We start from the raw sequence: 22,910 nt of genomic DNA, 5'->3' as shown, positions 1-22,910 counted from the left end.
ATGTTTGTTATTTAAATTATACTCATTTATTATTGTAAGTGTTTGAGGTTGTAATTTCCAAAAATTCAATTACATGTACAGAAATGCAAGGTGTAAATTGGTATCCATTTGAATACACGACTGTCTATTCTATAATATTGAGAATATTTAATATCTCATAGAGAAATCCCCAGAATTTTTTGAAACGCCAAGAAAGCAATAAAAATTAATTTTAAATTAGCATTTTATGCGGCATAACAGCCCATGCAGTCACAGAGATTAAATAGAGACAACCTTTTTTAGTCAATATTAAACTGGAAAATATATTCTGAATACATTCTTTGCTAAAACTAGAGTTTTGATGTGACACTTATTGAATTATAATAAATAAACCCCTATTTTGTCTTTTCTGTGCTCTTCATGCCCAAGAGTAATGGTGCTTCTCACCATTGGGTTTTCCATGAAAGGAAAGTCATTATAAAAATGGTCATAGAATTATTTTGTGGTCTAGGAGGGGCATGAAAGCATAGCTGTGGCCAAGCTAACACACTTTTAAATGGCCAGGCTTTCCTGGCAAGTCCGGCATAAAGCGGCATAAACTTTCATAGCCAGGAAAGCCAGTGAGGCCATGAAAGCCTGGCCTTGGCCATGGTTGCCACGCTTTTCCAGCGGCATTTTTTCCTGGCCAGCGGGGCATGATTTTTATCGGAAACTAATTTTGACAATCTCTACAAAATAAGCATTGACAGGATGTTGTTTTTATAGTTTTATTGGGCCACTTAATCATGGATATGCGACTGCAAATACCAACAAGCTGATACTAAACAAAAAAAAAAATTTTTATCAGCGCTGTTCAAAGAAGAACAAGATGTTGATGCCGAAGTAGCGGTGTGCAACCCTCTAGTCTCACTATAGCAAGGCCATAAATATGAAGCCAACAAAAAGAATCTGTGTTTTTATTATTTCACTTAATTGCATTTAGAAAGAAGCATAATCGCCATAAATCGCAGAGTAAGCAATAAATAAAAAAATAATCCAGTATTACATAAGTAATCACTTTTGCTCCATAAACTTTGATTAGGAACGTCAACACATGTTACATGGCATGTAACATATTTGAGACAAATATTTCTAAATTCAAGGGACTTCTTGGGTTTAGTGATTATTATCGATTGTTATCGATTTTATCAATCAATAACAATCGATAAAAAATGTTTTTTAAAAGTTCGATTGTTATCGATTACCGATATCAATCGATATCAATCAGTGATTGATATCTCAGGTGATATCAATTGTATCGATTGATTTCTGATATCGATTTCTATCGATTGACAACACCTGGTGATGCAAGGGTGCAATAGTGAACAGAACTACACATGACAAGTAGATTCTTTAATATATTTGGGAATGAAAGAGCTAATCAATGAAGCTGATGTTATTACTCTTTAAATGAACAGTAGTTTTACCTCCATCACGAATATCAATAAACTGTATGCACTGAATCAATCTATTTCACTAGGAGTCAATGAAATCCCAGGTGCTCCGTGCAAACTGACATCACTTTCATTTTCATCTCAAAATTCCAGCAGCTGCTCTAGATCTTCCAGAACTGTAAAAGAAAATAATTACATCACAAGCATTTAAAAATCACAAGCTTAATTTTCATCAAAATGAGTTGAAGTGATATTCTTTGTGAATTCTTTCCTTGAAGGTCCAATAATTATTTTGTTGACATGGACCTCTTTCATAAATGGTGAGCATAATAATAATTCTTTTGTGCATATGCACAAAATAATTTTTTTGACTAACAATTCTTTTATTTTTAGACAGTCATGTTGACGAGGCTAGGAAGGCTTATTTACAAGTACATAAAAGAATAACAATTAGACCCGCCATTTATGAAAGAGGTCTTTAATCAAATTCTCCTTTTTGATCAGTAAAACTGAATTTTAACGAAAAGTATTTTCAACATTAGACATGTCACAAGCAAATGCTTACTGATAACTGTGAAGTGAACTAAATATTTTATTCAACTCAAAACATTTCTGCAAACCCTTACACCCTCTCTTAATTAAAAGGTTTGGCCTTTAAACAATATAAGCACTTAAAACTAAACATAAGGGTGTTTATAATAAGTTGTACCATTACTGGTTACTTCAATAAAATAAACACATTTTTTTATCAATGATTGGGGATTTGTTCGATACCATAAATTTTTTGTAGCAAACTGGTAACTTGCAGCACTGACCCTTCAAAGTATGAGAACTGAACAATTCTGGAAATACCGTTGCGAGCCTACTCTTCACTATATATATAAGGAATGCCAAGCCCTGCTAAAATAAAATGTAAAATAAAAAATACCTCCAAAAAACACCCATAAATGTTAAACGAATATCGTTTATAATTGCATCACCTTAAAATGAAATGTACATGTAATCTCCATATTAAGAACTTATTCTCTCCTAAAATCAAATGTCATTCCAAAATAAAACTAAATCTGAGCTCTAAAATCAACACCATTCTCACCTTAGTAACATAAAATCAACAGCACTCTCACATGGAATAAATCAACAGCATTTAACAGGAATGAAATGAACAGCATTCCCACTTAAAACGACACAGTACTCCCACATAAAACAAAATCACATTCACACATAAAATAAAATCAACAGCTGTGCCATTCCGACAAAATAAAATAGACATACTGACTCGCATAACATAAAATAAAAACGTAAAAGGAAATCGAAACCGTTAAAACACATACTTTACAACAATACAATTCAACTGTTATTGTTGTAAAAATGAAGTAAATGATTAATACTCAAAACTAAAAGTAAGAACAAAACATTGTTATAGTATAGTTGATATGAAACTATGGTATAAAGTTTTAATCAAGATAGATTTGAAGGATGTGTATACATGTAAAAATATGTCATAAATAAATACAAAGTTCAGTAAAATGTTTTTTTTGTTGTTAAGTTAAGGGTTCCCAGTCCCCCACGGCATTTTTTAAGATCTTACTACAGACCTCGCCGTGTATTAACCGCTCAAAGGCGGAGGTTTCATGAAGGCACCACCTTCACTCATTGTGGCTGGGCAAAGATAAACAAAATTTCCTCACACACCACAACAGATAATTTTTCAAACAAAGGTAACAAAAATGGTTTTTAAATTAAAGTACTGGGTTCCCAGTCCCCCACAGCATTTTTTAAGGTCTTACTACAAACCTCGCCGTGTATTAACCGCTCAAAGGCGGGGGTCTCATGAAGGCACCACCTTCACTCATTGTGGCCGGGCAAAGAGAAACAAAGTTACCTAGCACACAGCATAATAATCCCAATTCACTCGCTATCCACCAAGACCCACAGGCCTATTGCAGCATAATTACCCTTTAATTTGTTACTGGTATGTGTGGCCACACAGGCCCTCAGCCGCCAAGGCTGATTACAGTATGATGAACCTTAAAGTTGTTATGCATGGCCACACAGGCCCTCAGCCACCGAGGCTGATTACAGCATAACGGACCTTTAAGTTGTTATGCATGGCCACACAGGCCCTCAGCCACCGAGGCTGATTACAGCATAACGGACCTTTAAGTTGTTATGCATGGCCACACAGGCCCTCAGCCACCGAGGCTGATTTCAGCATAACGGACCTTTAAGTTGTTATGCATGGCCACACAGGCCCTCAGCCACCGAGGCTGATTTCAGCATAACGGACCTTTAAGTTGTTATGCATGGCCACACAGGCCCTCAGCCACCGAGGCTGATTACAGCATAACAGAGCTTTATTTGTTATGCATGGCAACAAGCCCTCAGCCACTGAGGCTGATTACAGCAGAAGGGACCTTTTTTTTTTGTTATGCATGGCCACAGAGGCCCTCAGCCACCAAGGCTGAATACAGAATTACCACAGAATGACCACAGAGGCCAACGGCCATACAACCTAATTAAAGCATGCTATAGACGTAACAAATATCACTCCAATAAAATATCAAAAGATACACTGAGTTCAACTTTAGCATTATGCAAGAAAGTGATTTTCAATGTCTTAACAGCTTGACTGAAACCAAGGAATGCAATCTTCAACACAAATGACTGCTACTGAACACATTCAATTACAACCTGGAGACTGGGCCCATTCCACCAGTTGGGAAAAAGTATTCTCCAAATAGGCTGGTGCCAAGTCCTCTCTTTGCCGACACTGAGTTGCTAGGACATGCAGTCGTTCCATTTCCACTGCTCTTGCACGGGTAGTTGGAGTGTTGACCGGCCTGAATCTGTCGTCATTTATGAGAGTGTCTTCATGAAATGCAAAGTCAGGATCTATGCCTTCTCCCCCTGCTGATTTTGCTCTTGACAATGCCACAAAGAGAGCTCCTGGATTCTTTGCTTCAAAGTCATGCTTTCCAGGGTGAATCACAACATACCTAAATGCCTCTCCAGTGCCTACAGTCATCCCTTGGCACTTGTGGATTGTAGTTCCCCATGACAGCCTTAATGGAACCTGGAGACGCTTGCATCGACATGTACAGTCAGTGTACCGACTTACAGGTACAATTGGCACAAGGGTAGGATCTTCATCGATGTAAGGCGGACCCTTATAACCTGGAAATCGCACAAACACAACATCAGGTAGTGGTGTTGGATCGTCCGTAGGTCTGCACCCTTCTTTGTACACAATGTCAACAACTGTACCAACAGCACCATTGTACAAACCCCAATCAGCCTTTATGTTTACTACCAGCATAACTTTGCTGTCCCGGCAAAGATATAGTAGAGGTAGCAATCCTCCAGCCTTATTACTGTCAGCCTTCTGTGCATGTCTGCCATTGTTGACTGCCTTGATCTTTGCTACTGGATGGTTTGGCTGTCTGTTGCACTCCAATAGTTTAGCTTTATTGCGTTCCCATTCCAAACGATGTGAAGGAAACACGTAAAGACCTTGCTCATCCATCCTAGCAAGAAGTCCTGGGCCATGGGATACACGGAGATTGTGCCACTGAAACTGCTGTAGCCACTGGATTTGCTCCCGCGTCGTACTATAATTCCTCAGTGACATTAAGACATTTCTAAGCTGTTGCTCAGATTCATTCTGTCGCACAATCTCAGTTAGCTCTACAGCACTATCCATATTTGTCCATACCAAGCGACCATGGTTTGACGGTGCACTGCGAGAGTCTGGAATGTACACAGGAGTGTCGCAGACAGGAGGTAGCTGCACATCGTCCCCCATAAACACTAGTATAGGGATACCTCCCCATAACTTGTCTGCGTTGGCTCCCCTGTTGATTGCGTATCGTGCATGCTGCTCCATCCATCCCATTGTCGTGCGTCCAAACATTGAACGCTCGTCACCAATCAAAACTTTCAGGTTTTTGCACTTTTCCTGAATTTTCTCAAGCACAGCACCTGAAGGTACAGCTAACTCATTGCAAGACCTTCCACCAGTAGGTATTCCTAAAAAGCTGTGAGCAGTACTTCCATTCACGAGATATGCTGCATTCCCTGTGGGGGTTATGACCTGTATTGCATTGTTGGCTCCAAATAATTGCCGCACTAAACTCTGAAGGCACTTGATAACGTAGGACTTCCCGGTCCCAGCAGTACCAGAGACAACAAGTCGCAAGGGATGGTAGTCTTGAGGGTTTTCAAGAAAGTTATGGAGGGTGTGCAACACTAGACCCACTATAGCTCTCTGGTTCTCATTCAGGGATGACAAAGACACCTCTGGCAATTCAAGTTCTCCAGTCTCTGTTTCCTGTTCTTCATTTTCTTTGATGCTTTCTTGGAGCCACTTGGTAGGGTCCTTGCCCTCAGGAAGAATAATGCAGGCACTGCTCCAGTCATATTCCTCTCCACCATCATCATAATTGAAATCCCTCTCAACACCCTCATATATTTGATTATGGCCTCCATAGATATCTACCCAGTCTGGTTGTTCTTCTGCATCAACAGCATCATCATCCCCGTCCTCTTCAAATATTGGTTCTTGTGGATGCTCTGCATAACGCATTGCTTTGGCAACTTGAGCCTTCACAAATGTTGGGCAGTCATTAGTAGAAACAAAATCTTTAAAACGATCAATCCATGATTCAGCGTCTCCCTTTACTTCCTGAATATCAAACCAGTTTGGCCAGTGCAAGAGAAGCATTGTTCTACAATAGTCCTCATTTAATGGCCATGTCGCATGTGTAGCACCACCAGTTACCACAGGAATCTTGTTCTTTTTGGAGGCAAACTGGTACCAAGAGCAACTCTCTCGACGCGATCGTCCAAGGTACTCATCCAAAGGGGTGCTGCGAGTTGCAGTGTCACCATCTCGTTCAAGTCGCCTTGACCCTGACATTGACAAGTAATTAAATTTACGACTACATTGCCAAAGGGCTAGTCGGCTCAGCTCAAATGATGCCTCGGGTCCACTGATATCCCTTCTTCCTACAGTCTTGATCAGCATCTTAGCACACATTGACTTCCCACTGATTTCGCCTGCGTCAGATGTATCAACAGTATTGACCATGTCCTTGAAGAGATCAGCAGTTGCACCAGTTGGTTCACCATCTTTGCAAGCATAGCCGCACACATAGTCAATTATCGCTATTATATCATCCGTGCTAGGATTATCTGCAGGAGAATTGGAAAGAATCAAGCTAACATCCCCATTTGCTCTCCAAGACTGCATTTGATAGCGAGAATGCTGAACCATGCGTGGATGGTCACGTGGCATCTCCAGACGTGGAGCTCCATTATGATCTTCTACAATTTCTGGGCAACTTCTAACTTTCTTCCCTGGGCGAAACTCGCTTCCAAATTCCATCCGACATACACGTTCTCTGGGCTGCAATCCTTCTTGAGGATGACGAGGGGTCCTCAAACAGTAATCAGAACAACTGTGCAGCCCAACGCGGTTCACCAAAAGCAAGTGATCTTCCAGAATTTCATCTTGAGTTGCAGAAATGTCCATGAGCATCTTCACTAGGGGATCCCTTTCGTCTGATATTGGGTCAGCTGTACCCTCTGGTGGTGGCCAGAGGTCTTTTCTAGGCTCTCTTTCTTCATCGCTGCCAGCTGGGTGTAATGCTGTCATGGCAAAGTTTTCCTCAGCCCACTGGCAAAGTCTAGCTGCATACTCATCATCCTCACAACCATCCTCACGAGCCTCCTGCAACAGCTGGTGTGGCTGCCTGTCTTCTCTCCAGCTGAGTTGATGCCAATGTATTTGACCTCGAGACTTGGCAAACTCATAACGGTACCAATAATCACATACACCAAACACTGGTTTCAGTACCTTTTCATGGTATGAGTGGGTACGTAGGTCAAAGTACTTCACTACCACGTGAGTGTTCTCTTGAACAGCCTTGAAGCGGGCATTGCTATCTTCAGCAAGGTTGACTTCTTCCCCCGTCGTCTGCAAAATGTACTGTTCCAATAGCCTTCTCAGTGGTGGAAAGTAAAACTCTGCACAACTACCAGTCATGAAAAATGAGGGCAATCCACGCTTCTCGTTGACCATATTTTCTACCAAAGCACGAAGCTCTCTGCGTCTCTGCTGCCAGTACTGAGTGGTACCACGCAGAGTTGCACCAAAATACAATAGCTTGTTTGTAAATGATGTATCCCCTCTTGCGAGGCGCTCCTGCAGGTCGGCAACAGTTATTTGTGGGTCGCCTAGTTGCTGATCAACAAAAAACCTACTCTGCTCCAGGGCACGCTTCCTCAAGATCATGTTGTGCACAACAAACTTCCATACTTTATGCCTTGCAAACCTTCCATCTTCATACCAAAGCAAGTGCTCTGCCCACTCATGCAGTGAAGGACACGTCACTTGGCGGTTTATGTGGTAATCACCCTTTCCATAAGGAAACAAGCATGGAAACGCCATTGTGAAAAAAAATGGAGTGGTAAATTCAGATGCTGGTGATGAGTCTGTAGTAGGCCAAGAAATCACTGGTTGTTCCACACGTGCTTGTGCATTTTCTGTTTCATCTTCCTGAGGCTCAGACACAACTTCATCTATGGCTGCTTCGATATGCGCCTGTACATTCACTCCTGGTTCAGGAAGAACAACTCCAGAGACTGTAAAGTCATCACCATTGTTAGTTTCACCAGCATCCAACTGCTGTGGGGCAGGACCCTGATCGCTCACACGCTCTGTTTCAGAAAACTCAACAGTTCTTAAATTGGGCAACTCACCATCTTCTGGTAAATTCCGAATGCGGGCGTCAACAATATCAATGTCTCTATAAGCAGGATTGTTGTCCTTCAGCCAACGAAGAGCTCTTTCAACACGGTGCCTTCTTACCCTGAAATCCTTATGGGTATCATCTTTTCCTTGTCTCCTCACACGTATGATGTCAACCTCTGCTGGTAGGCGTGGGAGTTTCGTTGCTGGTTCTTGCACAGCCTGAGGAAATGCAATACAATGTCCCTTTGAAGCAATACCGCCATGCTTCAACATATGCACATGCACAGTGGGTGCAAGCCTTGCTATCAGCATTTGCTCTGCATCTGACATTCCAGACAATTCCTGAGGGACAGCCATTGGGTCCATTTGGTTGTCATTTGACCAAACTTTTGGATCATTCCTATCTTTCCTGCATCGAGTGCAAACATTTCCTGTGCCTTTGCATTCCAACCGTCGTTCCTTGCAAACATCACAACAGCTAAACTGGTATCTCATCTGCTCCAACTCAAATGCACGTATGGCAAAGTATGCGTCATCCTCTATCTGACTTGACCCTGCTGGTGGAGGAGGTGGTAAATCTCCAACAACATCACGTAGCCTTCTCTCTTCAGCTGTGACTCTTCTTTGATTTCTCCGTCGTCTATTTCTCCTTTCATTCTCGGACTCAACTGCACCGGGCTTTGCAAACTCGTAGACCACTCCTACTGCCCTTGCCCTGCCAACAAGACGACTATCTTCTAAGATGCCATTGTTGTGAACTTCTGGCCCAGGTTGTTGTGTTTCCACTAATAAGTCGTTTAGTTGTGAACTCACACAGTCTCCTAGCACAACATTGTCCTGTTCAAAATGTTCGCCTGGTGAATAGAGCATTGCTAATATTCAGAAAAACTAATTTATAGTGCCATGCAGTTACTTAGCCTTTTCGATTCACTCATTCTGATTTAAGTTAAAGTCAATTTTGTATTCACATTGCTAGACAGAATGACAACGTAATTTAAAAAATTTCACGCAAAATAATTATTAAACATCTGGTGGTAGGCCATTTTTATAAGTGGCAGAATGTATGTACGAGTTTGCTCTTAAAGCAATTCAAATTTAATTGCACTTCACTTGCTCAATGAAAGTAGTAAGTGGATGAAAAATACACATAACCAAAAAAGCAATGCAAATAAACATGTTGTCTTGCTTTCTGCTATACACGTATGCTGCAAATAAATGTTCCCTTAGATACCATAGTACACATTAAAATTATGTACCTCCATTAGTTAACACTGTTGCATCAGTGACTGAAGCACCCAGACCAACACATTCATTTTCACCAAAATGAGGATAACATTCTGCAGAGGACAAAAAGAAATGCTTGATGCAATACAACAATTGATACAATAAACCTTCAAACATATAGGTTACAAACAATATCAGAAAACCATAAGGACTGAAACGTGTAACTCCCTGTGATTCGCATTGTACAAAGCGTTTGCACATTCGTTTACACTAAGTACCATAATAAATTATTTGGAGAATCACGAGAAACATTTAACCAATCAAAATTATGTGTCCGCTTGCTTGCGCTCGATGGCGTGATCTAGTTTTTGAACAAGCTTGGTTGAATAAAGTTAAATTTAGTTAAATTCTACTGTTTCATCTTCCTGAAGTAGCCTGGAGAACTTCACATCAATACACTTCATGTATTTCTTTAGTCTCTGTAAGAATTTTACGAGGTTTAGGTCGCAATTTACCACAAAACCAAAAATTATGTCACATGTACATGTGTCGCATACAAATTCTTCGTGTTTCCGAGTATGGTACTTAGCAAAATGAATATTTAAACGCTGTGCGTGCATTAAACGTTTCAACCCTTATGGGTTTCTGACAATATCTAACTCAATATTCAAAAGACAGCCTCACATTAAAGGACATAAAATGTAAATTCACTGGTATGGTGTAAATGAACGTACTGATGTACTGTAATCCTTTTTCTCCTTGCTGTTTTTTTTTTTTGGTAAACGCAGTGCAAATCAACTCAAAAATTTAGGTACTTGTGGGAGGAAATCTGGAACAAAAAACTATCTCCTATTAATTTCCATTACTTGACCTACATGTAAGAATAATAGATCATCAAGTTTTGAAATTTGTTAACTGTTCTCTGCCCCATAATAAAAAGCAGGTTATTAATTATTCGGTCAGTGCAACCAACTTACTATAAAAAACACACCTGCTATAGCTTACAGTATGGCAGGTGCATGAGCAAGTGCTCCAAGTAAAATAATTGTATCTACAGTAGCTCTCAACTCAAATTAAATACTACTTATTAACCGAGAGTGAGGTCATTACAGGGGAATCTCAGACCGAGGCCTTGATGTATTGACCGAGCGATAACGAGGTCAATACATCAAGGTCGAGGTCTGAGATTCCCCTGTAATGACCGAACGGACGAGGTTAATAAGTTATTTATTATATGGCCTTTAAGCACTATTCAAAAATAGGAGGTAAATCTCGCTCTCGCTCTCTGTGGCTCTCATCGTCGCTCATACTAAAGAAGTATCGGTATGCTTATATTTTTCTTTCAGTTATTGAAAAGATAGTTATATTTTGTCGGCATTTTTTGTTGTTTTTAACCCCTCGCTAGTAGCTTTCACTCACAACTCAAAAAACCGTCGAGCCGAGAACAATTTTCATAATGCCCGGTCATTACAAGAAAATAATGCCCGCTCAGCAGCCAATCAGAGCGCGCGTACTATTGTAGCCATATAATAATAAGCAGTAATCTTTAATTTATTTATAATTATTATACCTTCACTGGATATCAGGCTCACAAAGTGCAGCTCTGAAACATGCCCAAGCACAAGCGGCTGTTGATGGCTGGTGTTGGTACAAGCTGAAACATAACCTGGACTGTCTGGACTGATCAATAACTCATTCTCCTGGCCAAGACTGCTGATGACACGAATAGACGTTCTATAGAAGTTTGCAGCAGCTTGTAAAATCAAATTGTCACCCCACGTGCCTTCTTTTTCCATGCTTTCCAAGTAATCACACCATGTCGGATATATATCCTGATCCACAAAACTGAACAGATGTGTTCCATTATGCTATAAAGAAAACGTTGACATGTAACAAATAAAAATCTACTTGCAAATAATTGCCAGGCAATTTAAACAAAGTTGGTAAATCACAGAGCAAAAACAAAAATATGTTGCAACATAACATTGTACCCAGACATGTGTTCTCAAAACTGCAAAAAACTGTTTGGGCTTAAAAAATGTTGTGTTTCTCAAAATGCATCAAGGCCTTGGCTTGGAAAAATCATCTCATTTTTATATGATAAATATTTTATGGGAGCTAGGTCATAAGCTCCCAAACAGATTTTTAACAACTTATTTTGAGCAGCTTAAGTGACAAAATTTATTTGAATACTGCATTTGTAAATTATATATGACATAATACCGTGAAGGCTTTACATGAAAAGGACACAAGTAAATCTAGAGGTCATACTGGGGACAAAGATAGCCAACAGAATTTGGTAGTTTAATTGCAATTTTTTAAAACAAAGTCGGGCATGCAAGCAATAAGTAGCTCCTTAACGTCATTTTAAAGCCTGTGTGATCAAACAACACTAATAAGGCAGGGAATAAATGGAATAAGAAATGTTAACTAGTAGGTAGGTTTTAGTAATAAAATTACAAAAAATTATGTCACTTCATACACTACTGTATCAATGACTTACCAAGTTGTAATTTTCCTTTAGGAAATGCACCAAATTCACTCTCAGTTCTTCATGTGAAATTTTTATCCCTTTCACAATGTCAAGTTGCTCCACCAGTGCATAGAACATACAATTCCCCAAACCTTGATTTTCCGAAATTAAGAATCCTTTATCTGATGCAATCCTTTCCAAATCCTCAGGCCTCTGCAACTCATCTGCACCATAATAGCACATTTCTAGCAAATGCGTGCAAAAATATGTCAATTATCATTATTATCTGGATGATGACAATAACCGATCAGAAATATTTCTCTCTCAGTGTTAATACTTGGTGAAAGAGAGGGGCACACAGGTTGAATTGGCCTTGAATGTATTGTTCACTTAAATGTATAAAATAAATCAATGACTGTATAATCAGTGCTGTCAATAAGGGCCAGTAACTGAACGAACGTAATAAAGAACGGTCGTAATAAACATAAATTTAGGCCCAAATACTGTCCGGCAAAAAATTGAAAAAAGCATTTACAAGTATCTAAATTTCAAAATCTAAATATTTACGGTATTCATGCTAAAGGAAAACTTTCAATTGATTTTAGCAGATTGTTTTTGCGATCAAATTTTCCATTTGATAGCTCACCGATCCTTCCAAAAATATTAATCCAAATTGGTTGCAATACTCAAGTCTTAAAAAGCTGGATAAGCCCGTAAACAATGTGTTAATTGCATACAAAGTACATTTGTATGCGCCAAAGCACAAGACAAAAATGGCCATGCTACGGTCACAAATCCTTCACCAGCAAGGTTTTAGCACTCTGTAATTCACGATGTTCCACTTCGGAGCCATCTGGATATTGACTGGTGTTTCTTCTTTACATTTTAACCACCGGAGAGGTAAATATTTTTGTGTTGAGAAGGAAAAACAACATGGCCATTGACGGTCGTTGAAATCAATCTGAACTCGAAGAAAAGACGACTGCCTAGAAACCAATTTAAGGTCCATTGCAATTGAATTGATTGATCACAATGATAAATCAAATGCATTATTCGTGATCTTATTGGCTCCCGAAGCTTCTACTGTTACATTACAACATGATTGCATACATGTAGTAAACGCCGGTATCTAAGATATGGCATCAACAAAAATTCATGGTTTAAACTTATGTATACATGGCATGTACAGTACCTGTATCAGTTACCACTGTTGCAGTCACTGCGACAGGGTTTACATTTCCAGCAACATGATCCACACCATAACTTTCACCTTGGGAACGACATTCTGCCAGGAAAAAAGTAATGAATTCATCAATTACCAATAGCGGAACTGTAACTAATTGACCTCATCAAATGCATTATTCGTGATCTTATTGGCTCCCGAAGCTTTTACTGTTACGTTACAACATGATTGCATAGTAGATGCCGGCATCTAAGTTATGGCATCAACAAAAATTCATGGTTTAAACTTATGTATACATGGCATGTACAGTACCTGTATCAGTTACCACTGTTGCAGTCACTGCGACAGGGTTTACATTTCCAGCAACATGATCCACACCATAACTTTCACCTTGGGAACGACATTCTGCGGGGAAAAAAAGCAATAAATTCATTAATTACCAATAGCGGAACTGTAATTGACCTAATCAGATGTAATGCTTAAGGTGGCTCCATAGGGTTTTGAGATATTACGGCGCGCGCGCAAGTGATACCCATCAAGAGATCATTTTCGCGTTATTTTTTACACTAGTTAAATAAAAGCTGCCGAAATATTAAAAACAAGGACTAAAAGATGTTGTGCATTATTCTTTTTTAAAATAACGGCCTTTGTTTTTGAGCTACATCTACGCAAAAAGTCCTATTTTTTGGTGTTTTTATGGTTTTGATCTTAAATTGGAACCTCGATATAACGAAGGGCCAAGGGACTGGCAAAATGTGTTCGCTATATCGAGGTTTTGTTATATCGAGGTTCTTTTCCATATGTTTTGCTATTACTCAGGGACGAAAAATATTGTTCGTTATATCGAGGACTTTGTTATATAGAGGTTCGTTAAATCAAGGTTCCACTGTAGCTTTCAGTAGACATGAATTATAGAGGAGAGAAACACTGATTCTTGTTCGTTCGTTTGTGCCAAATGCACCCTATCTAGATGTTCTACTCTGTTTCGACTATTATGGCTATCTGGCAAAAATCTGGCCAATTTGCTATCATGATTCTCAGGCAGACAACACACAAAGACACAAATGTCTAGTAGTGAAAACAGAAATGCTAGACATTGGTGTAAATATAAAAGCATGAAAATATGCTACAACATCTATTAAATCGATCAATGATTATTATGAATCTGTTGTGGATAATGACAATGAAAATCGATGATGTGAAAAATTACAAAATTTAATTCCTTTCAATTCTGTTTTGATTAAGCTTATCAATATCAGCCGACTGATTGATTTATTCATTTCGATTGCAATATTGATCATGGATTTCATCGATTGCTCATGGCCTTCGAGCTTCGGTTTCGATTAATTCACAACGTAACACGCATAAATAAATAGAAAAGAGTTAATCTACAAAATAAACGAGAGGTTACTGTACCGTCAATTCCGTGAAAGTGCATGCTTGACAAATTCCGAGAAACGTTAAGCATTCACCATATCAAAAGGTTCGAAAATCCTTAATGGGCAAATTATGCAGAATTTCTTTTCTATTAGCGCAGCAGATTCTGTTTTTAGGCACACAGCTTTCTCTGGGATTTTGTTAGTCCGTTGCTACAATAAAGATGGGCTCTTGTCCTTCCAAAAAGCGGAAGATTTACATTATCTAGCATCAGCAGCCATTTTGTATCTTTTGTCCGCATTAGTATTGTGAAATGATGTCACATAACTCACTCTCTACTACTCCCTAAGTTTTGATAAGTTCACAACGCGCCGGGCTAATAAATTCAAAATTTTTATTATATAGAATTTACCTGAAAATCTTCTCGCCTCTTGCTGCTCCCCGCGTAAACTTGGCTGCTCTTCTGTACTATTTCTCCGTATTATCCGTTGCCGTTCCCTCTCAGCTTTACGCTGGTCTTCTGTTTTGTTCCTTTGTATTTCCCGTCGTCTTTCTTTTTCTGCTTCACGTTGCTCTTCGGTACTGTTCCTTCGTATTTCCCGTCGTCTTTCTTTTTGTCCTTCACGTTGCTCTTCGGTACTGTTCCTTCGTATTTCCCGCTGTCTTTCTTTTTCTGCTTCACGTTGCTCTTCGGTACTGTTCCTTCGTATTTCCCGCTGTCTTTCTTTTTCTGCTTCACGTTGCTCTTCGGTACTGTTCCTTCGTCTTTCCCGTTGTCTTTCTCGCTCAACTTTACGCTGCTCTTCCGTTATGTTCCTTGCTATTTCCCTTCGCCTCTCTATCTCTGCTTCATGCTGCTCTTCGGTTCTCTTTCTTCTCTTTTCTCTTCGTCGTTCTCTCTCTTTCTCTCTCTTCTTTCGTTTCTGCTCTTCGGTCAAAGTTCTTCCAGCCATCATACAACCTAATAATTATTTGAAATTACAATATTTTAGAAGGGCAGTAAAAGAACACAATATAAGGCAAACTGAGCAACTCTAAAGAATTGAAAAAATAACACTGAGGTTTAGGCTTAAATTCCTAGCTTTCCAAAAAATTGAAAAATTCAGGAGAAGAAACTTCCCAAACCGCTTTTTCAACTAAGATCAACTGTAGATTGCTGTAGCTGACCTGACCGGTTGTGTAGCGCGGGGAGCCACGGAAAGCGCGCGAAAAACAAAAGCCGTGACCTTTCAAGATCCCGGATGTGCGCAACACCGTATGTACGTACGTACGCCGCCGTACGCGCCCGCGAGGCATGCCGCTAGCCATGATGACCATGAAAACTCGGATGCATAGGTTACCTATTTTATTTCATGTGTTTTTTTTTTTTTCATGTGTTTTTTTTATGGGTATGGTGCTCCGCTCTGCGGCCCTTACGGGCCGCTAAGGAGCTCCGCTAAAAATTATACCTTTGCACTCGAACGGAAAGACATGAAGTTTGGCTAACTCAAGCGACACGGAAGGCCCCGAAGATTAAACGTTAATAATCAAGGAGTAAAACCTCCTATTATGAAGCGGATTTGAGAAAAATGTTTTGGTGAAAAGGTGGATGTTTTTGATGGACTTCGCTTGACCCGAAAGCAAAATGGCGGTCCCGCCTAACTAACTACTGGGAAAGAATTAGCGAACAATAGCGATATAAGTACTAAAGATAAGCCTTTCTGGACCTCTGTTGCGGCGAACTCACGATTTAATCCCGCTCATCTGACCAAACCGAGGGAATCGCTCGCGCGTTGCTTTGTGACGTCATACTGGCAGTGATGAGTCGGTCACGAATAAACAACTGGAAACAATAGAGTCACCTCCCCCCCCTGGCCCGGGTTGATAAGCCCCATCTTGAATGGATTTTTCGACAAATTACTTGCGTTGAGATTTTCAATACCGATATTAAATGTTTATGAAGAGAAGAAAAGATCTGTGATCTTCGAGGAACAGATAATGTATAAGGACAAATATCAGTGCATATTGTGAAGCCAAATTGTGTTTATTCAGTCCTTCAAGCCAAGGCCGCTCATTTTAAAGAGCTTTTCTTAAACTTTTAAACGCTTAAAAGTAATTCTGTTGGCATTCAAAATATTATTGGTCTGCTGAAAATGATCAGTTCTATTCAATTTAACAATTTACTCGGCATGACAACTAAACGTGCGAACGTAAATCGCAAATAAAACTAGGAAACATCACTTAGGGCATTACGTGACGCGTTTAGACCAATCGCGTGCGCGAAAATATTTGATGGATTGTAAATAATGGAGGTACCGGTATATCTTTGACAAAAATTCAATACCCAGTAGTTGATATAAAATAATCAAAATCGTCAATGCATTAATCCAAAGTAGAATGGCAACAATCCGATTCTACAACTAGCCATAACACAAACAGGCATAACGGAAATAGGCGAGACTGGAAAGAAGCATTAGGAAGGACCATAATTTTTCTGGAAAGAAACTTTTTTCACCTTTTTAAAGATTTTCTGTATTTTTATTTCGTGGCGCCCCTTGCAGTGAATTTCACGATCTTTTTTTTAGCGTTTTTTCTGTGCAGGCATTTTTTTTTTTTTGGAAATTGCCCAACTCACCCCCACCCCCCCCCCCCCCCTCCCCTTAAAAAAAACAATCTGCCCCTTACGCACGGCGGCGCAACACAAAGAGATAAAGAGCTCGAGGCATCACGCAAGGCTAGGTGTCATAATGCAAAGAGGGTAATAATTGCCCGAAATCTCGGGCTATTATATTCTACATTTCCTCCTTGCCGAAGGGGTCAGTTTACCGTTTTTTACTGATACAGGTATACGAAAGATCCAGCACTCTTCATTGGTTTGTCGTTGTTGGCCCCAGATTGTGGGCTTGCCTATGTTCGAGTGTTTGAGTAGTTCTGATAAGAACTGCTGTTGTCACCAACAACAGTTATTTTCAGAACTATTCTCACCCGGACGATCACACTATACGACCTACTGATACTCCTGGGTTCAAACCATTTACTGTCAATAAGACCAATAAGAGCTTTCCTAAAATATTGAGCAAGGACGTCCCGAGGGGAAGAAGAAGGGATAGACTGTGTGTGATGCCTGTTTGTGTTATGGCTATTCACTAAAGAGTCTGTTGCCATTCTACTTTGGATTGATGCATTGACGATTTCGATGATTTTATTTCGACAACATACCGGGTTTTGAGTTTTGTCATAGGTATACCTCCATATTTTCATCCTGTGTTCTTGCGGAAATATACAATCAGTTAATATATAAATTATCTGTATGTTCTGCCTCCGTTTTCAAAGATGGATCAAAGCCGTAATAAAACTTTAAATTGATTTCGATGTCTCTTCGTTATTTCTCTATCGCTAACCATGTCGCATTAGCTGAAATGGGCTCCACAAGGCCCTCGGAGTAGCCACAAGGTGCCAAATGTAAAAATACTATTTAGGCATAAATATATTATATATTTTGCGTTATTTAGCAAATATCAAATAGGCTGTCTTGTGATTTATAAATCGCCGCTCCAACTATGTGATTTATAAATCACAAGATACCCAACTTTGTAATTTATAAATCGCAAACGCGTGATTTATAAATCGCAATGTACAATTTATAAATCGTAAATGTGTGATAAAGAAATCGCAAATTTATGCGCCATTTAAAGCCAACAAACAACATATGCGATTTAAGGTCGCGCGGGTCCCTTGCTCATTGATAAATTCATTAGCCAAATTTATTGACGGAGTACTATCTTGTAAAGCTTTAATTCACTACATTTTGAACATCGATTCCTCTAAAATTTAACAAGGGTATTCGGGGATGATGGAATTACATCATGATTGTCCTTTTACTGAGACATGACCGTTGTCTCTGATGTTACAAGCCCTTAAAAGTTTAACTGCAGATAATGCGATTTTGTGTCCAAGTTTTCAGCTAGAACAGCGCACCAAATTAAATGATTATATAGCTTAGTGATGAATCATAACCACTTTTGTGCTATGACTAGAACGAAATTTTCGATTTCAAAAACTGCTACAAGTTAATGGCTTCTAAGAGAAAAAATGTGAAATCTAAATCTTGAGAAGGAAATTTAAAAATTCGCTCTAGTCATAGCACAATAGAGTACACCAAGTTTATGTTCCTCGCGAATCAACTCTTGAAATTCTATATCGGCGGAGAAAACTTGGACACAAAATTGCAGGTTTTGAGGCTTCCGAAAACCTTCCGAGTCAATGTTTACAACAACGTGTGATATATTCAAAGCTGTGAATCTAATTATGATAATTCCCTATGTTCCAGCGCACGTGCACAAAGCTGAGAACAATTACTAGTAATTACTTGTACAAAAGAGTTTAAAAACAAACATTCTCATGAATATTTCGTTTGTTGTCGGCTTCAGTCGTCCGGCAGTTGGTGCATACTCTTTAAATAAATACATACTAATGATTGCAAGGGTCCTGCGCGACCTTAAACCGCAAGCGAAAGAAATGTATGACAGCGGGCTCGTACTCCTCCACATTAATTAAGCGGTAACATTCTTGCTGTAATGACCAATAGCCAGGTTGGCAGCCTTGAAGTTGAAAGGGGAGGGGAAGGGAGGAAAAGGGAAAGGCAAAAGAGGAAGAGGGGACCACGCAGACAAGGGCACCAAGAGCCGCAGTCATTGCTCTGGACACGGCTGTCGATAGTGAAGGGGTTGGGGGTAACTGACGTAACTAGCCTCTTACCGATAGTGCTTGTAAAAAAAACATTAAATGCTTAAAGCAGTTATTTTTTTGCCAAAAAAGTGCTAAAGTAATGCTATTTTTTTATAAAGTGCTCGTGGGTAACATAAAAATTTTCACTTTTTCCGATTTTTTTTTTCAACATAGAATATTACATTTTTCAGATTTTCAGTAACATTTTTCATTTTCTGCCTTGGCTGGCTGATTTCCAATGTTCCTCGATGACAACGTGGATGACGCCATCTTAGAACGAGTGTGATGGGATGGCATATGGGAGGCTTTGGACGCCATTAATAAAGTCAGATTGTGCTTTTTAACACAGAATTATACAAATAATTAGTCGAAAATCCAAAGTAATGCTAGCAGTGCTTTTTGGGATAAAATGTAAAAAAAAAAATAATGCCAAAAATTGCTAGCACTATCGGTAAGAGCCTAGGGGTAACAGAGGGTCTGAACCTCAGCGCACTTTCGGTAGCGGTTCCCTCCTCTTTGTCCCATTTCTTTTGCAAAATTTTACGAAATGTTGCGATTTTTTTTTCAATTGCTTGTTCCCACCACCTTAGGAATCTCGCTTCCCGTCCTCTCTTTTCCCACCTCCCGCTCCTTTTCCCTCGGGATCCCGCCCTCCCGCCCTCCTGTCCCCTTCCACTCGATAACCAGGGTTTTGATGGAATTGAATAAATAACCCATCAGATTGTTCGTCAATGTGTATTCTTTTAATTCATATGTTTAGTGATCGGATTTAGTGTTTCGTTTATTGTCAGGCGACGTCTAAGTGATGGTCTGTGTTGGAGCGGCAAAACCGATTCCGTCGCCGTTCGCGTAAAATAATAAATGGCATGCAATACATGTAGAAGCGATGACGTTTCACAAAGGTTCATATAATTTTGAGGAAATTTGTAAAAACATATTGTAAATAATGTAATGTAAATAAACGTAGCTGACGCCTTGTGCGTGATAAAGACTGTTATCCAACTGCAGCTTTTAATTACATTTTTAAACCTAAGAAGCAATGTTAGTGATTGTATAAAAAGCATAGATCTGATGGAATTCAAATAAATACAGTACTAGTTATGAATTCACAGCTCAAGGATGCAAAGGATGTTGATTTTGCTCAATTCTACAACAGTAATATTTTATTTTATATTTCATGTAATTTTTTTTTAAGATTTTCCTATGCTGTCTCAACAAAGATTGCGTTATATAACAGCGTGACTTCGGATAAACGACATACGATACGTGAGAGGTATGTTTTAAGCTGCAAGAAAGGTCAAACAGTCTCTTGCTCATAGCGGCCCTGTATTTTCTAAGAAGGAGAAATTTCTGTCTACTAAATCTTAAAGATCCCATCATATAAAATTTATTCTCTTTCGTTTATACATTGTAGTGTTCCATTCTAACTGCACGGGAGTATTTTGCCTTTGTGTTCTACGCAGCGATTTCTTGTTATTAAGTTAAACCTGATTTCTGTTCGATTGCGCTAAACGGATCCTGTCGATCGGCTGCCTGCATTAAAGCGATGACGTCATCAGTTACACGTCATCGCTTAAAAATGTATTTGAACTCAAAGTATTTTTTCTAGAAATAGTTCACCTGGACCTATATTCTGGCAAAGTTTAGGGATTTTCGATGTTTTCATTTTTGCAGACCCCCAGGCGAAATTTCTGGCCGATCGCTCTTAACAAATGTCGATACCTGAATATCTGAATTACTCGAGTTAAAAATTTTTGTAGAAGAAACGGACTGGAGTAAGGCTTCTTAGGACATCGCAAAAAACGTCCTTACAACAGTTTGCGAACAGTCTAACAAACAGTTCCTTACAGCTTAGGTCTTCCGTAATACATGATACGATCCGATGGAAAACGATTTGCTTACAAGAGTTACCTAATTATCTGAGCACTACGCGATGCGAAAACAAAATGGCGGTAAGAAAGCTAGCGAACGGTCGCTAAGCACTTGCGCAGGTAACCGCTGACAGACAGTCTGGCTGATCTGCAGCCTTACATTATGTTGACGTTCAACGCATATAGGAATACATTAGCCTTAGCTAATTACCCTCTATGCGATGTCTGACGTTCGCGAAAATAGCGCATATTTTAACTACGGGACTAAACTACATTATGTCCCTAATATACCTTATTACATGAAAATTTCGCGACACGTTAATTTCGCGATTTTGAGGTGTGCATATTTCGCGACACTTAAATTTCGCGATCTTGCGAAAATTTTGTATTTTGAATCACTTTAATTTCGCGTTTTTGAATAAGACACAATTTACATTTCCTTGGCAATATTATTTTACATGCCCGTGAATTAAATAAAACGACTTCATCAAAGGAACAATGACGTCAAAATTAACAAAAACGCAAGGGCGGGACTAAATCTTGGCAATAGCAACAACAGAGCAGTTCTCACAATGTCTACAAGTAGGTCATGCTTGTACGTGCCTGAGTAATTGTGCTTGAGTCAATTGACGACAATATCCATTTACATTAAAAATTCCTTCCTTTAGTGGTACTAAACTTACTCTTTCTTGATTATTGAGATATGCGAGTCACTTAATTTTCGCGTCATGTTATGTTCGCGACACTTAATGTTCGCGTCACTATAATTTTGCGATTTTTTTAAAATCGCGAAAATCGCGAAATTAACGGCTCGCGAAAATTTCATGTAATAAGGTATATGTAAAAAAATGGGGTTAAAAGCGGCTAAAACTATGTACATTATGGACGTTTTAACCACAGTGTTCACTCTTGGATGAAATGAAGAATCATATATTTTACATCGCGTGCTTCAATCCTTAACTGAACAAACAAATTCAACCAGCTAAATTCACATTGTCCCCGATGGGAATTGGAGTTACGTAATATTTATTTAAATTAAATTAAGTTGTAAGAACATCCTTTTAGTTTGTTTTCATTTTGTTTTTCCACAACTGACACTCTAGTATGTTTAGTGTGCACAGCTTTAACAGCTTTTTACCATTTTTTTTAGTTTATATATATATATTTTTTAATTTGGAGAAATGTCCCAAGTGTTTGTTAGTTTAAACGAAAAATACCAAAATTACAGTCAGGAGTTGACATTAATACTCTTTATAAATTCTGACGCTGACTTTTTGAGCGTCCGCTTATGTACCGTTGCGTCGGTTCTTCGGTTGTTATCATGGCATAAGCGGCTTTTAACGTTTCAATTGTACGCGCGTGCGAGTGACTAATACAAATACACGCGAACGCTGCGCAGACTATAACATTATGTAAGTGACTTATAACACAGGGATGTCTATGTGTTCATTTCCCGCATTCTGGTCCCTCTGCGAATGCCACGCTTCTAGGAAAAGCCTCTTGTGGTAATCGCCTGACTTGTCCACCACCGCTGCATGATTGAAATCCATATCATGGCCAAACGTGTTCAAGACTAAGACTTGAGAGAGGAAAAATATCCCATCAACAAGCGCAGGGAAACGCAAAGACAAGGAGCTGTGGTTATACCTCTCCAAGTCTTAGTCTTGATGAACAATAACTATCCAATGCGGTTTATCAAGAGTTGTGATTCTCATCGCAAAGCTAATCGTCGTGTCTCAGACAGCAGCGACACTCCAAATGATGCCGCAACATCGTTTGTTGTTCTACCCTACGTGAAAGGCGTAACTGAAAGAATCTCAAAAGTTCTACGCAACAACGGGGTCAAAGTTGGCTTTAAACCACTTAACACGTTACGCACACACTTCCCCAGACCGAAGGACAAACTCACAGC

General features: G+C 39.4%; 2 protein-coding genes across 2 annotated transcripts; both read right to left on the bottom strand.

Annotated features, from left to right (window-relative positions):
- Positions 1 to 4,092: 4,092 nt before the first annotated feature.
- Positions 4,093 to 9,473, bottom strand: LOC144635515 (uncharacterized). The gene is made up of 2 exons (XM_078494614.1): positions 9,420 to 9,473; positions 4,093 to 9,017 (listed from the first exon to the last, which is right to left on the bottom strand). Exon 2 carries the CDS (start codon positions 8,656 to 8,658, stop codon positions 4,093 to 4,095), a length of 4,566 nt encoding a protein of 1,521 aa, XP_078350740.1. The 5' UTR covers positions 8,659 to 9,017; positions 9,420 to 9,473.
- A 491-nt stretch (positions 9,474 to 9,964) lies between these two features.
- Positions 9,965 to 15,639, bottom strand: LOC144636360 (uncharacterized). Its single transcript, XM_078495550.1, has 6 exons — positions 15,588 to 15,639; positions 14,833 to 15,381; positions 13,356 to 13,448; positions 13,053 to 13,145; positions 11,891 to 12,105; positions 9,965 to 11,255 (listed from the first exon to the last, which is right to left on the bottom strand). Exons 2-6 carry the CDS (start codon positions 15,374 to 15,376, stop codon positions 10,887 to 10,889), a joined length of 1,314 nt encoding a protein of 437 aa, XP_078351676.1. The 5' UTR covers positions 15,377 to 15,381; positions 15,588 to 15,639; the 3' UTR covers positions 9,965 to 10,886.
- Between the last annotated feature and the right edge of the window lie 7,271 nt (positions 15,640 to 22,910).

The sequence above is a fragment of the Oculina patagonica genome, chromosome 13 (genome assembly GCF_052425735.1).
Source record: "Oculina patagonica isolate OP01 chromosome 13, crgOcupat, whole genome shotgun sequence".
Taxonomy (NCBI): domain Eukaryota; kingdom Metazoa; phylum Cnidaria; class Anthozoa; order Scleractinia; family Oculinidae; genus Oculina; species Oculina patagonica.
This window is presented reverse-complemented; position numbering and strand designations above follow the sequence as displayed.